We start from the raw sequence: 17,110 nt of genomic DNA on the forward strand, positions 1-17,110 counted from the left end.
GCTGACTTATGTATCTCTGCTAGCGGATGGCAAGATGTCTGCCATTGCCGCTGGGGGCTCTTTGATGCTTAAGCTGGAGAGGTTCATTTCCTTTCATTAATTTCCACAGCCCATAAAGGTACTTCCAGGAGATCCTAATGACTAGTGATATAATTATAATTCCTCTCTTCCACAGAGATTTTCTGTACCAGACAGTAAGATTTAATTCTCCTTATTACCTCTCCAAAGCAGGATTCTACCTGTCTTCCACATGAGTTTAAAGCCCTAATATGTGAATAACAGTAATGTAAGCTGAGTGGTCAGCATTCCCTGAAATACCTTCATACTGTTTCATAGTGGCTCAGGAGTTACTTGGACTTGCATAGTTTGGTTTAAACAGAACACATCTTTAACTGTGGCGCACACACACACTGTATCCTGAGTAATTTTTATGAGATTCTCACTGATTTCTGTGGGAGCCTGACTGAATCACACATGAATAATGACTGAATCAAAACCTCAGGACTTGGTTCACCGGAGACTTAAATGCAGAAGTAGAATCCCTGAGTTCACTTCCGGAGTTCAAAAGAAGTCTAAAATTAAACACTAACATTTTGAATGGAAGTTCACGCGACTTGACTCATTCAAGTAAGTCTTCTCATCTTCCAGTATCCAAAGTAGAAAACTGTGGTGACTGCAGCATCCCCTGACTTTGAAACAGTACTATGAGCCCTGCAATCACAGCATCTTCAAATTCAGCGTGAACTGCAAAATCACCTGAGTCCCCAGGCAGTCTGCCCATTCATTGCAAATATCTGTACTAGCAACACCAAGGTCTACATTGTATCCATGTACATTTAAATCAGCTGGAATCACAGGAATACTCTCAATTACAAGACTTTTAATCTCATGTTTGATAGCTCTGGAAAGTCTTATTTGAAATTAATAGCCCTGGCAGCACACTACAAAGAATCTCTGGATTTCTAGAACTCCGTCTTTCAAGACTGTATGTAACACCAGCTCATCTGAGAAAACGTCCTTGGGTTCTAGTCACCTTTCACAGATACCCATTAGTGTGTTACAAGTTTAAATATGCAGCTTCCAGTTGCAGCAACATTAATGAAGATCTATGTTTCTGTGTCTTTCCCATCACTGGATTTCAAAATTTACAGACATTAATTCATTTCTGTTTGTAAGGAAGACAAAGCTTTGTAATCCTCATCAACAGGTCAGGAAAATGCTTCCAGAATGACGATGAGGTCAGTGCAGCAGAGTGCAAACAGAAACTGTAAGCTTGTAAGCAAGGACTGGATTCAATACTTCTAAAGTATCGTAGCTATTCTTTAGTAATGCCTCACTGCCATTACAACCCCAAATTTCCAAGGGGGAGTAGTTCCACTTGAGACAGCTGGATGTGCATTTCTGGACAGATGACAGGGAAGACAATAAAGAATTGTTAAGGAAACTCTTTTATCTTCACCCACCCATGAACATTTTGGCTACACAAGGTTATTTTCCAACAGGGAGTTAAGAGCAGTCAGCGCTAGTCAACACTGATGCATTTTCAGTCCTCAGTTTACAAGGACAGAAAAATTGCTGATGACAACTGTGTGTTATTTTCTGTTTTCTCATATTCTGATCAGCTTCACACAGAGAAAGGCATGAGCCCAGATGACCTTAGCAGTGCCCTAGACTACACTGCAAAGAGATCATATCTCACAGCTTTTTTTTTTTTGGTGGGATTCCAGCTATAAGTACACCAAGGTCTCTACCCCACCTACCAATATATGCAAACTTAAAACTTTTACATGCCCTTCTGATTCCCTTTCTGTGCAGACAGTGACTTAAAAGGAAACCCTCTGGCTCACTGTTACATAGACAAGGTCAGAGTTACACCATGTACTTCTTTCTGCACCTGGCAGCTTTGCAGAAATGAGAGCCAAAGAACTAGTGCAGACAGCTCCAGCAGCAACTATCCATAGCGGGAATGCCTCTGCACAAGGGTCGCAGTTAGGAGAAGGCACCTCAAGCTGCAATTTGACCCATTTATGTGTGGCCTGAGTGAGTACTGACTTTGATTAAATATTCCATGCTGCTGCAAACTAATTCTACTTCAAACAGAGGTTTCTTCAAGAATGTGTACATACGTGGGTGTTGGAGTGTAGGAGAACGTATGCAGATTTGAAAACAGGATGACCTGACTTTCCTTTCAATTCCAGCTCATCACAACTTGCCAGAAAACATTGCCCCTTAACAGCTGTTTCACAACCCAAATAAAAAAGAGCTGGCAATTTCAAGCTAGCCAATGTTGACAATGCTAACTGCCAATGTTACGTGCATGACCCTCACTGGCAGCTGCAGTGGATGCTCAGAAATCTTGTGTATGGAAGTAGGAACTACTGAATTTTTCACTCAAATATTACACAAAAGAATTTCTGCTGATTTTGATCTTAAACTGTTTGAGGAATAGAAGCTAAATAAGGACTTCAGGGCTGTGAACAGAGATTCCACACACACTCAGAATTCAGAGGCATGTGGACTGAACTGTGAGAGAAATACTCACCAAAGCTGTTCACCATGTTAACAGAATTCTAGGCTCCAGTGCTGTGAAATCAGCCTTTCATTAGCATCAAATTCTCTCCACTGTTTTCTAGAAAGGGAAAAAAGTAAAAATTTGAGAACAATTAATTTTTCAGTGAGCTCTGCTAGTAGTGCAAGTGCTTCTCCATCAACCCTTCTTTTAAATTATTTTTCTAATAATGGCATGCATACACTTACATCTGTTAAGTTACAGAGGTAATTTGCACCCACTTAGAGCTCCATTTGGAGAGGTATAAAAATAGCCTGGAAACAGGAATCTGGCCCATTCCTTAGAATTATTATTAGAAATATTACCAGAATAATTATTTTAGTTTCAGTAAAAACCATGATAATCAGGCAGAAATGTGCCTTTCAGCATGCTGTGACAATCTCTTTTGCTATCAGAGATATGGACTTGGTTCCTGCCAAGGTTCCGTTCACTCTTTCATACTACGCCTATTCTCCTCAGCTGACCTTTTCAAAAGAACGTAATAATTTAGGAAAAAAGCAAAATCTCTCAAGATGATTCCAAGACACTTCAAGACTCAAATTCACTGAACTGTCCATTTCATTTAACGTCCTTGATGATAGAATTTGCATGTCTGCTATCATTATTTCACAAGAATGTCAGTATACAATGTGTGTTTTCTTCTATGGTTAATATTCCTGTATAGTGGCCCATAAACACAGAATATTATGGATGCAGTAATACAGCACTTAAAGAAAGGGAACTGAGTAATAGTTTTCACCACAAATAGCTCATTCATATGTCAGTCCTAATGGGGTTACTGGATCACAGAAATAGTCCTGATGACTTTCACTTCTGCATTGTTTCTAAATAATGTCCCAAAATTTTGATTTCTGGGATAATCTAGTCCCTATTTGGGGAAAATTTATTTTACCTATAGTAGTTATTTTGTTAAGTTTCTGTTAGCTGTGTTTATTTGAATTATAGACTGGTGGATATTTTGCCTGTAATTGTACCCATATGAAATCTGGTGATACATATTTCATTTAAATAGGAGCTACAGTCTGCTCTGTGATTTGTAGTACCTTGTGCAACCTGCTCTAGGTGTCCCTGCCTTGGCAGGGGACTGGACTAGATGATCTCCAGAGGTCACTTTCAAACCTAATGATTCTGTGACACCATTACCATCAACTTTCAGCAAAGCTGAATTTTCTCAGTTCATTACAGTTTCCTTATTTAATAGTAAGATTCCTTCCTTCACATATATTGTGAGAATATATGCAAAGAATTTTTTCTAAATATTAAACACTTAATCACAGAATTAGAATTGTAAATCTTTGTTGTACCATACAGTAGCTTTTCAATATTTGCATCTATTTACTCAAAGATTTTTTCTAAAGAAAGCTAGAATGGATTAGTCTTATGTTAAGCCCCAAATCAAGCAATAATTTTTCATTTTTCCTTTTCTCAAAGATTTTGCAGAATGCTATACAAATAAACACCTTTGCAAAACTGAATGAGCAATGTCTGCTTATGGCTACCAATAAAAGCATCATGACATTTTGTGAGTAAATGCTTGATTTATGATACAAACGCTGCAAAAATACACATCTTCATTAAAACCTTGTAAATGGACAAGTTCAAACTTTTTGTAAGTAAATGCCATAAGGTCAACAGAGCTTTTCTCCAGGAATTCTTCCACATTCCTTTTGCAATACTCTGGAACAAGACTAGAATATTCTGGCACTGGGAATGTTGCTCCCTCTGTAAAATTCACTCCAGAATTCCTGTGACAGCTAATTGTGGAAGGTAAGCAGAGAAGGTGAACTGACACTGTCTGAACAGATTCAAGTGAGCAGCAAAATTAAGGGTTTTGTAGCCAAACTATTCATATCATCCCTCTCTGCAGTTACAGCTGTCAGAGCCGTAGTAGTAGTCCACATGGCAGCTACAACTCAAACGTCACTAGGCTTGATATGAACCTTGCGTGACAATGTATCAAATTCAACAGTCAGTACCATAATTGTATCATAACTTCCCTTAAAATATAGGGCAATCACACTGTCCCAAATTCTTTTAAAAGAAACATAATGAAATTAAAACTTTCCACAACATTTGTTATTTTCAGTAAGAGTGCAACACCTCACTAAGCAAATGTGCATAAGTGGGGAAATTACATTCATACCAGCTGAGTTACAGCACTGTAGTCTTACACTCACCTTCTACTATGCCCTAAGATTTCCTTCTTTGCTCTCCTCATTAATCAGTTCTTTCAGACATGCCTGTATTTTTTACATCACTCTTAAAGAAGTCCTCTCTTCAGGATATATAAGCAAAACAGTTAACAAGTAATTATGAAAAACAGTTAAGTGTGATTACTGCACTTTGGTGACAAGACAATATGTTCCTCTCTGCCAAACTATCTGTACTTCAAGAGTGCCATCAACACAGCCTACAGGAATAGGAAGTCAGCAAAGAAAAGTATCAGAAGAAAGGAATGTCAGAATTAAGTGTCTGCATGTAGGTTGCTGTTTATCTAGAAAGCAGAAATGCAGACCATCCTCCTCTACATAAAGCAACACTTAAAAAACATGATAATGCAAGTGAGAGGCCTCACAGGAATCCAACACTAAATAATTTAAGACCTCAAATGAAAGATTCAAGCAACATCTGTGCTGCATAAGAATGCAGATGGTGGTTAGTCACAACTGTGGGCTAACTGGCATACCAGCCATGTCACAGCCAAGACCCTGGAGCATACTGCATTGGCTGTCTGCTGAATCTGCTGTGCTTGGCAGCGCCAGCCATTCTCTGATTAAGGAGCATTCAAAAGTGTTACTTTCGAACACAAAGACTGGTGGACATTAGTGAGGAACGCAGCTCACCTTCACAGTTTTGTGATCACAGCTCTGATTTTAAAATGTACTGTTGTGTAGAGGACTGGTTTAGAGTTTCTATCACAACCTCACTACAGAAAAGTGGGAACACACTTGCAGAGAGGCCACACAATCTCCAGTCCAATCTTGCTGTCACCAATACCTAAGCCAGCTCAGTTACCCCCACATTTCATAACGTCACAGTACAAGTAACCCTTGATTATATGCAGATGCAGAAGACAAGGAAAATCAAGAAAACTTCTTTCCTCAGCACTCTTTTTTTTCAAAGCCTTCACCCCAAGGATCCATGGATTTAATCTGGGGCAGTTTACATATCCTGGGAGAAGACTGAACTTCCTGGGAAGAGCTGCTAGCTCAGCTAGCTCCTTATGGGAAGCATTTGAACCCCCCCACACTTAACTATTCGAGGCATCTCAAGTAATTTCTTTTGTTTACAATTAACAGCTCTTCATTACTCCTAGGCAGAGGCTGCTGGTGTTTGGCCAGAGGGCTGCCCTGACAGAGCACTTCACCCCTGGCACCTCTTGCCAGTGAAGGTACATACCAGCTGAAGGGACTACACCTCAGCCAGCCACCCCATGCTGGAGGAGACATGCAGGATGGTGAAGTGCTGACATCTTAAGAGAGACATGATGTTACCTGAGGTCAAATTCACAGGAGAAGACAGGTTTCTCCTTAATCTTATGCACACTTTTGTGAATAAATCATTCCTGGACTTTCTTCAGTTCAGACTGTCAGTCATGACACAATAGCAGTGCCTCAAATTAATCACAACCTTTCTGGATCAAGTGCTTCTTTAGGGGCTTCCACAATCACCATCCCTTTTCCTGTCATTCCATTCCCACCCCTCCTAGGATTTCTGGCTTCACTTGTTTAGATCTGACATTACATTCTGAAATTTCAGTGAATTAATGAAGAATCAACCCTTTGTGACTTGAATCTTGATTGTGGAAAAACAAATCAATTAAAAAAAAAAAGGAAAAAAAAAAAAAAAGCTTTGCTTCAACTCCAAAACACCCAATACACAGTGGATGTTCTTAGCTCCCTCTTTGCCCTAAAACCTGAAGCATATTCATTCATGTCCCACTGAGTGTAAAATAAAAGCAGTAAGGGAATCAAACTTAATTTTAGCCCGACGAAAACATATCTGAATTAGGAACTTTGACTACTGAAAAGTATACAGAACAGTGTTGTATTACACGACCGCTACTACAATACTCTATTTATAAAATTGAAAATTTATTTAACAAAAATCCATTCTTCATAATAATAAAAATATGACATAACCAAGGCCCACCAAACCATTTATTCTCTTAAAGTATCTCACTGCAGTGATATAAACTAGTGGAAATGTGGTCTTTTATTGAATAATACAAAAAATATCCTTAATTTTTATTTTTATTTTGTTCAGGAGTATATCAAATGCATCAGCTTCATCAGCCAAAATCTAATAAAATGGAAGTTCAAAGTATTTCACAAATCAAGATTAATTTTCTTGGCAATAGTTGTAAAGCAAAAGTACTGTTTGGACTTCTGTAAGTATGTGATAATAATTTATATACCATACCACCTATTGTCTTCCAATTCCCATGAGAACATATTACAGAATCCAGTTTTCTATTATATGATGTGCATCATTCTAACATACATAAAACACCTGGTTTAATAAATGCACTTCTGTAGTATGTAATGTCTTTGCCTTCCAGAGAAAGATCACTACTGGAGCCTACTTAAGGTCGAGCTCAAGAACAGAAAACATTCATGAAGCTTCACAAAACTTTTATCAAGAGTGAGCTAAACACTGAGGTTTTGATGAAGCCTGAAAATAAGTCAATGGAATATAACTTCAAGTCCTACTGTGTGTACCCTGGGAAGTCTGAGCTCTTATTCCACAGGATTAAGAAAGAAAGCTGGACATTACTCAGATCTCCAGGATTTAAATATGTTAACAGAATTCTCTGAGAAAGCTTTTTACATTGCAATTAGCTACTTTCATTACTCTCATTTTTATAGGAACCAAGCACATCCAGCTTGAGGAAAAACAACAAAGAATGAAAGTGTCACCGTGACTGGGTACCAACCATGAGACTTCAAAATGTTTTGCAGGATTATAGAGGTGGGACTACCATGCACTCTGATTTCTATGGCAAGTTTATTTTAGGATTTTTTCCTCAAGAAAATTCAGGATCTGATGTTTCACCTTTTCCAGGTAAAAAGCTACTTCTGATTTCAGTAGAAGAGGGCTCAAAAGTTAGAATTCTTTTTTTTTTTTTTTTTTTTTTTGGCGGGGGGGGGGGGGCGGCAGAGAAAACAGAGAAAAGGAGAGAAGAAAGCACTGGATTAACTTTAAGAATTATGACAACGTAACTAACACCTACTGAGCAATGTCCTTCAGCTTTTGGTGAAAGGTCTGCAATAGATACAGACATCCACATGGACAAGCATATTGCTTATGACAGACGTGTGGCAGAGGGAGAATGCAAACCTGTTACCTAATGGCAGTGAAGGGGAGTATTTCACTCAGAAGGGCTCAAGTTCTCTATTTATAGTTCAAATAAAGTAGAAGCAAGCATAATGTGATGCCTCTTAAACTGCCTGCCAATGACATCAGTGATGACCAGAACGACTGGGTGGATCACCCATCAGTCAGTACTTCAGTTTTACTCTTTCACACCCCAAATAAACTCAGGAAAGTATTTACTTATACCTGAAGGGAAGAACTAAAGCAAAAGTGCAGCAAACTGGGTCAAAATAGAACAGCCCACAGCAGTCTCATACAGTCAGACTTTCTGAAGTAGGTCTTAAATAGCAGCTGACAGAAATGCACTGTTCGTACCCAGAAAGTCTTTCATTCCCTCTTCAGATGAATACCTTGTACCATTTTCCATAAAGTGTGCAGCTCTGCACAGAAAAACATCAAAATGAAGAAACTAAAGAAAATAATATTTTAAGATAATTTTGCTCACCTGTATGATGTTTTTAAGTGCAGTATGAAAATGGCCAAGAACTATAAGCTGCAACAATTGGCTGACATTTTTTTTCTTTCTTTCCTAGATACGTTTTTTTTTAGTAAAATTATCCTTAAAACATACAGTGAAACATTGCTGTTTGTCAAATTTAAAATGCATATAAGAAAATTATTAAATGTCCAGTTCATGCAAGTGCATATATTCCTTTTAAGTACTTGGGTATAAAAATAATTTTGCTATACTGGCATATGAAACATTTATTTAGGCATTTTAAAATAGATTCTGGTGGTAACAAAATTATGGTCTTTGCCTCACTTATTTTCAGGAGTTCATAAGAGCATTCCCTCTGCAACACAAGAGAGCTGAAGCGTTGCTCCTTCATCAGCTTAGAAGTCTGCAATATATGGAACTACCAGAGGATTAGGAACAAAAATTTGATGCTTGATGCAGACTGCTCTCATCGATGGGCTGATTCAAAGCTGCCTGAAACTCTTTTTCTAGCCTTTAATGGAGTTTGGATCAGATGCCAAAACTCCCACAAACCAACCAACCAACCAACCAACCAACCAACCAACCAACCAACCAACCACAGAAGAATAAGGCAGCACAGATGCTATAAATACTCCCTGCACTGAGCAGTCCCTGTACAGGTAGTCACTTGCAAGACTCAGTCCAAACCTGGATGCCCACAATGGAAAGTACACAAGCACATAAATCACTCTCCATTTCAACTGTCAGTGTGTGACTGCTTTGTAAGATGTCTTCTTAGACAACACGTGTGCCACCCAGTATATTATGCAACAGAAAAATTAAACATTTAAAGGTTCCTTTTCTACACTGGCTGTGTCTCTTAATTCATTTAACAGCAACGATCTCCCAGGATTCTCTTAGAAAAGTAAATGGGTTAAACTGATGAGGTATTTTTAATGTGTGTTGACAAAGGTCCAGCATGAATGTACAGATACAGGAGCTAAATTGGAAACTACTCTGCTCATCCTCACTAGAAATTTCTCTTTCATTATTTAATTCTTCCATTTTTAACATTATATTATGTAGAAAGAAGTACATCAAATGCTGATATACTGGGAAAACATTTGTGCATTTTCTACAAAATCACATTGAAGCAGCCATGGAAAATGTATTTATTTTATTTTCACACTTCCTTTACACTTAGTTTCTACAGTGTTTTTCCTTTTCTTCCCCTACTTTCATTGTAGGGTGCACAGAAAGAGGAAAGGAAAAATAACATTTTATCCTATTGATTGTTGAAAACTTTAGAGGATGACCTTGATGGAGGATCCTAACACCCTTAAGTCGTTACCTGTTTTATGCCTCTTTCTACCTAGCGATAAACTTGAAGTAAAAGACATCTTGCAGGTAATCATGTGCTGCATGTCCTCATTGTGTTTCTCTGAGCTGTAGACAGAACACAACATTGGTTCTGCTGCCTCCTGCTAATAAAAATGATTCTTCCACCTTTTTATCTACATTTGCCTCGTGTCAGAGTTTATGACATTCTGATATTTCTTGCCAGGCTGCGCCCTCTTGATCTCCCCAAGGGCAGCATGACTTAACAGAGCAACAGGAATGTAAGAAGAGGAGTACTGGCTATGGCAACACGACAAGTTGCTCCAAGGCAAGCTAGGCTGTCACAGTCCTAGTTTATGTTAAATTTTTTTGTTTATGCTAAACTAAACTGGACTCATTTAGCTATGTTGCAGTAACCTTTTATTTAAATCTTAGTCAGCCAGTTCTGAGTTTATTTTTAACTACGGATCACTGAGGCAGTAAATTGTGAATCCTATCCAGAGTGTCAGAATATATGTAAAACTATTCACAGGCCCTTTCACTTCAGTATATAGCTGTCAATATATGCAAGCAGATATTGTTGAAGGCAGCTTTGCTCTTGAAACACGACTTTTTAATGATGGAAGTCATGGAAGTGCAGATAAGAGCCTCTCCAGTAAGGCAGCAAGGTTTTGTTAAAGAAATCAATACCAGCTTGAACAGCAGCTTGAACAGAGCATTCATGTATGTCAATGATAAAAACCAGTTGAACTATTTTCAATCCCTGTGTTTTTTAGTCCCCACAGTGAGAAGCAAAGAAGTACAACCTGGAAGAAAAACTCGAATTTGTGATCTTCCTCAGTGATAAATTGCCTATCTTCACCTAAGGGTACGAGGTCACATGCATTCTGTATCTGGTACAGGAAGATAACAAAATAATGCCTTCCCAGTCTCACTGAGAACTCAAGTGTTTTCTGAAGGTCAAAAGATGTTTAAAGGATCACATAATATTTTCAGACACCTACTGAGCCCCCATTCCTTCTCAGTAACTTCTCAAATGACATTTCATGTCCCACTATCATGTAGTGCTTTGACCACATTACTCTCACTACAGATCTGTCTGCCCACTTTCTTTCACTACAAATTGCAACTACATTTCAAATCAATTGGGAAGCAACGGTGCTGTAATTTAGTCTGCCAACAGTATTATGTTTGTGGTGTAAAGGGATTTTGAGTTTGACCACAGAACCTGGGCAGAAGGAAGAATTCCATTTTGGCAGCCTCAGCAGTTTCAATTTGTGACACCAAACACAGAGCCCAAAAACTTCTGTCAGGAATATACAGAGTGATCATTATGGAAAAAGAAATGTAGGAGAAAGTCACATGTCCTAGAAGCACTGCCAAAATATGATTGAGCCCACTGCAGCTTCCAGCATCTTTCTATAATCATCCCTATTTGTCAGAGAGTGGAAAGAGGCAGAGAAAGAAAACCCGACAGGATTGACATCTCCCCTTCACAGAACACAAACAGTATGATTTGTATTTTTATCAGTGGTAGTACTAATTATAACAATAGCTTCTCACAGAGTTTGCCAAATAGAACTTCAGATTCTCTCCTCTATAGCACACACAAGGGGCCTAACTGGCTCAATACAACTAGGCAGGCAAAGCTCTTTTGCCTTCCCTGACTCATCGACACTCATTTGTTTTGATGTGTTGTCTCCTCCTGCTCTAGCCCATCTTCTAGTTTTTGCTCAAGCCTGGCATGTTTCAGACATCTTGCTCTAATAAGGTGATCTCAGCTGATTTGTCCAAAGACAATGCTCATCAAACTCATTTTGTCTCCTGGCAAGCTGCTCTGAAAGCGTTTCTCATGCTAAACTGACACTAATGCAGTCTAACAGCTCTTTTGCCCAGGAAGGTATGACATCATTTCAGCTCTTCTTTCTTTCAAAAAGAAAAGTGAAGAATGGCCTGGGCTTAAGGCATCAGGCTGTGATTAAAAAGTTCACCAAGTGTTCGACTTTCCAAACTGCAAGACTTTGCCCAAATGAGCTTATCTGAACTTTGAATTCCTTTCCTGCGTAACACAGAGATTTATTATTTGGGGTCATGATTAAGTTATAAATAAATGAGAACTGGAAACTATTATTGTCCATCTCTACTTATAAGCCTAAATAGTAAAAAAAGTAAGTATCTCTATCAGTGTTCCTGCTTGTAGCCTTCACATCTCCAAATTTTCAAGCAGAAATATCCTAAAGCAAAGATCCTGTCATCGGGGACCACACCATACCTGCTGCATCAGTTCAGCTTGGCTTTTGTATCCGTTATGAATGAGTACTCTTTGTACTCTGGTTCAAGACCATCTTAAAAATCTGAATGTGCACAAGTCCATGGGTCCTGATGAAATCCATCCACAGGTCCTGAAGGAGCTGGCAAAGGAAGTTGCTAAGCCACTGTCCATCATATTTGAAAAATAATGGCAGTCAGGTGAAGTTCTCAATCACTGGAAAAAGGCAAATATAACCCCCATTTTCAAGAAGGGGAAAATGGATGACCCGGGGAATTACAGACCAGTCAGTCTCACCTCTGTGCCTGGCAAAATATTGGAACATACTCTCCTGGAAGGCCTGTCAAGGCACATGAAAAACAACAAGGTGGCTGGTCACGGCCAGCATGGCTTCACTAAGGGGAAATCCTGCTTTGGTCTATATGGGGCTATAATGGGGCTACTGAACTGATCGACAGGGGTAGAGCAGTTGATGTCATCTACCTGGACTTGCGCAAATTGTTCGACACTGTCCCGCATGATATCCTTGTCTCTAAATTGGAGAGACATCAATTTGATGGATAGACCACTCGATGGATAAAGAACTGGCTGGATGGCCACACACAAAGAGTTGCGGTCAATGGCTCAATGTCCAGCTGGAGACCAGTAAGGAGTGGTGTCCCTCAGGGATCGGTGTTGGGACCGGTCTTGTTCAACATCTTTGTCGCTGACATGGACAGTGGGATTGAGTGCACCCTCAGCAAGTTTGCCAATGACACCAAGCTGTGTGGTTCGGTTGATACCCTGGAGGGAAGGAATGCCATCCAGAGGGACCTTGACACGCTTGAGAGGTGGGCTGATGCCAACCTCATGAAGTTTAACCATGCCAAGTGCAAGGTCCTACACCTGGGTCGGAGCAATCCCAGGCACAGCTACAGGTTGGGCAGAGAAGAGATTCAGAGCAGCCCTGCGGAGAAGGACTTGGGTTGTTGATGAGAAAATGAACCTGAGCCGGATGCAGCCCAGAAAGCCAACCATATCCTGGGCTGCATCAAAAGGAATGACCAGCATGAGATCCTGTCTACTCTGCTCTTGTGAGACCTCACCTGGGGTATTGTGTGCAGTTCTGGTGTCCTCAACATAAAAAGGACATGGAACTGTTGGAACAAGTCCAGAGGAGGCCCACAAGATGATAAGGGGACTGGAGCACCTCCTGCACGAGGACAGGCTGAGAAAGTTGGGGCTGTTCAGCCTGGAGAAGAGAAGGCTGCGTGGAGACCTCATAGCAGCCTTCCAATATCTGAAGGGGGCCTATAGGGATGCTGTGGAGGGACTCTTCATTAGGGACTGTAGTGATAGGACAAGTGTTAATGGGTTAAAATTTAAACAGGGGAAGTTTAGATTGGATATAAGAAGGAAATTCTTTCCTGTTAGGGTGGTGAGGCACTGGAATAGGTTGCCCAGGGAGGTTGTGAATGCCCCATCCCTGGCAGTGTTTAAGACCAGGCTGGACGAGGCCTTGGGTGATATGATTTAGTGTAAGGTGTCCCTGCCCATGGCAGGGGGGTTGGAACTAGATGATCTTAAGGTCCTTTCCAACCCTAACTATTCTATGATTCTATGAATTCCCACAGAAATTTACCTACCTTCCTAGGTCCATGCTGAGCCAAGCTTCTTCCAACACAGCCCAGCTCTCCCTTGGTCCATGTAGTAAATTAAACTTCACAGTGTCAGAATGTTTGGTGCTCCCTTCCCCCACAAACCTCTCCAGGTAATCTGAGAATTTGATTTCCTTTTTCTACCCAATCTCACTCAGAACACTGTCAGCATCCCTTCTCCAGCCAGACACAACTCGTATTTTCCTCTTCCCCAAATTCTTTAATTTCCCTCTCTCACTCCCTCTATTTCACAAGGAATGAAGCTGCAGTGCCTAACCTTTCAATCTCTTCAGAGGCCTTCTGGCTGAGTCCTGCCTTCCTTCACACTCAGAATACAAACATACATTTATACTGGAGGGGAGAGGGCTATAGAGAAAAGTCTGTACACAGCTAGAAATTGGAACTGAATGATGCAGTATCATAAAGCAGACAGTTCTCCAAGCTACAAAACTAATGCAAACTACAGCTCTAATAGTACCAGAACATGTGGCATCATGATTCAAATGACAACTGTTACACTGAGTTTTGAAAAAAAGTTTTCAGTTTCAAATTTGAATAGTCATTCTGTCAACACTTTGGAGTCATGGAGCCTCTAAGACCCCTTCTTCTTGAAAACAGGCCTCTAACAGGACCTAAATTACTCTGGATATCAACAGTATGCTTCGCTAGGCAAGGGAAGACTACAAAACCCCAAACGGTCCTTTACATCAAATCTTCCTGGACTGTCCACTCCTGAACTCTTTCTAGAGGGAACCTCCTTCAACTAATTGAGGGCAGAATTCAGTGCTGACTAGTTTTGGTCAGATGGTGACTGTGACATCAGGCTTGTGTGCAAACCGTCCACACACATGCACAATTCACAAGCACTCAGGCCTGCTTGGTATGCTAGCTGAACTGCATGTGACCGCCCTCTTTCAGCTAATTTTAAAATAATCAGGTATAATTTCTGGTGAAGAATGGCAGTTTGGGGAGTTTTTAGGGAGACACAAATCCTTACAACAACTGGGCTCAAAATTATTTACTGGAAACTGGCCCAGTGCTCTCACCTCTGAAGTTAACTTCCCAAGAATTTCCTGGGATTGCTAGCAACCAAAGGATTTTGGGATGTTTCCAGTTTCTTTAACCAAACAGGCAAATGGCTTAAGAAACAAACTGGCACTCACAAGTAAAGTAGGTAGATGGCTGATCCTGAGGGAGAACTTTCTGCTTTTTACCATATATTTGTATTATTTTCTTATTCTCCACCACCAGCGATGACAATTAAGACTTGATTGTGCCAAGAAGTGGGTTTCTATTGCCTGTGTTTATTTGATTCTTTTTGGAAGCGGAAATGACAGGTTAGAAAATAACAGCATGTAAGAAAGTAAAAAAAAACCACTGTGTGAGCTTTATGTTCTAGATTAGAGCACAGCCCTCACTCCTAACACAGGAATGTGAGCAGCGAAAACGCAACTACACATTTATATGCTGCCTGTCCAGCAATACTCCCTCCACTTGCCTTCTTGAGGAATCAGCAGAAATTGCTCAACCACTGTTGAGCCTTAACCTGTCTCAAATTCTGGGACAATGCCAGAAACTGTCAAAAACATGCGATAAACATATCTTTATTATAAGAAACATATTGCATGTTTGCTAGGACTGATGTCAAATAAGTGGATGGCTGCTGAAGTTGTTAAAAGACGTGAGGAGGTGGAATAGTTTTACTTTATCATCAACCCTATTTATTGTTTCTGTTCATTTCAAGCTGATGTGATATTCCCTGGTATATTCTTTGCTTGTTTCAATACAGACCTACGTTTGCGAAGTCAGAAGGGTTTCCTTTTAAGAGCACCCATTCCCATTTCCTGTATTGTTGAACTGAAGCTCAGGTTAGTATGTCTAGATAACAAGCCAGGCCCTGACTGCTGCTGACAACACCTGAAGAGCACGTTCCCATTAATTCTGTATCACTTTTCCCTGTGTCCACTCTATTTCACTACTCTTCCCAGATGAAGTTTGGCAGAGAGGGAAGAAGTAGAATGACACTGCTAAGCTTGTTTTATTGCAAAATATGGCCCACATGCAAGTAGTAAAACAGGAAGCTACAGGTTTAATTCTTATCAGAAAGTCAATTCTTCTAGGTAGAAATCCATTGGTGAAAGAATACATCAGTCCTGTATTACAAATAGCCTGAACATAAACAGGTTTTACTGTTACTGCTTTATATAGAGAAAACCTTTCTCCCATTCCAAGGGTTTATATCATTTCACACTTACAGGAAAAAATCCCAAAAGTTTTTCAAATGGGACTCAGCCACAGCTGCTCTGTCATAAATCTAGGAAATTAAAATGTGCAGTGAGACAGTTTGGCTAAACAACATCTTAATTTTGTTCACGTGAACCAGCTTGTATAAACATTAACAACAGCAGGGTTGGCAAACTTTTTCAGAGTATGTATATGGAAAGAGATAGCAAAGGCAAGAGAAAATGTAATAATAAAGGAGGCTAAAAGAGGAAGGCTGCATAGTACATAGGGGAGCTAATAATGAGAATTAACAGACAAACAAATTCTCTGCAGCCAGAGAGCACTGGAGGCAGGGAGGGAGGGAGGGAGAGAAGAAGGGAGTGCATTCCCCTCAGCCAGATAAAGTAAGATTATCAGCTAATAACGAGAAAAACTTGCTGTAGTCCCTGAAGGTAACAATGGAAGTGGGAAGGAGGAGTATTATCTGTGTAACCAAGAAAGGAATTTAAATTTTACAATCCAAGAACAGTTACAGTTATCCCCCTTGCAGTCTTCCCAAACTAATTATTACACTATTTAAATACAATTCTCTCTCTCAAAGGACCATTCCTGAATCCTGATTGATTTCTTCCACTTCCTTTTTCTGTAAGATACATACAGGTATCATGCCAGCCAATGGTGGATACTAGGTGTAAGTGATTTTTCAACATATTGCAGATGAACTTTCTACAAACAACAAAGTCAGGATTAACACTAAACCTGAACGTATATACACATGGCATGCAAACTATTTCTTACCCTCATACAACTACTTTAACTGGCAACTGGCCATTCCTAATGCAAATAGCTAAAAAACTCTCTTCTCCCTGCATTTTTATCACTTGGAAGTATTGTTTCCCAAAGAACAGTGTTGCCCTGACACACAGCTAACATGTGTCTTTATGCATTAGGTATGCATGAGGTGTGCCAGTCCTTCAGGTTGCTTAGTTGTAACACTGCCCCACAGAGCACAAACCTATGGAGCTGGAAGAGAAGAGCACTATTCTCTGTAGAACCTTATTTATAACAGCAATAGTTCTCTTTGCAATCTCCTGACCAAATAGCAAGATTGAGGCTATTTCACAGCTACCCAAATTGGAAGGCTCTGGGATTCAGAGTTTTCCAGCTGCAGTGACATTCTGAAGGGACAGTTGCTTGGGGCCTTGGAAAAGTCAGTTTTATTTTAAAAAAGTGCATGAAATTCTTTCCTGTCCAAGCAAATACACTGATTTCATCAGCTT

At 39.9% G+C, this 17,110-nt stretch overlaps 1 protein-coding gene across 3 annotated transcripts in view; it reads right to left on the reverse strand.

Annotated features, from left to right (window-relative positions):
• The window catches only part of GPR149 (G protein-coupled receptor 149), a 110,153-nt gene that overhangs the window by 70,230 nt on the left and 22,813 nt on the right, over positions 1–17,110 (reverse strand). For all 3 annotated transcript variants that reach the window (XM_062603062.1, XM_062603063.1, XM_062603064.1), the window contains exon 2: positions 2,543–2,629. Coding sequence is in view for 2 of the 3 variants with exons in the window: in XM_062603063.1 (XP_062459047.1) it covers positions 2,543–2,558 (16 nt within the window). In the remaining variant the exon portion in view is untranslated. The remainder of the gene's footprint in view (positions 1–2,542; positions 2,630–17,110) is intronic.

This window comes from Pezoporus occidentalis, unplaced genomic scaffold, assembly GCF_034315485.1.
Source record: "Pezoporus occidentalis ecotype Australia unplaced genomic scaffold, CSIRO_AGI_Poc_V1 ctg8, whole genome shotgun sequence".
Taxonomy (NCBI): domain Eukaryota; kingdom Metazoa; phylum Chordata; class Aves; order Psittaciformes; family Psittacidae; genus Pezoporus; species Pezoporus occidentalis.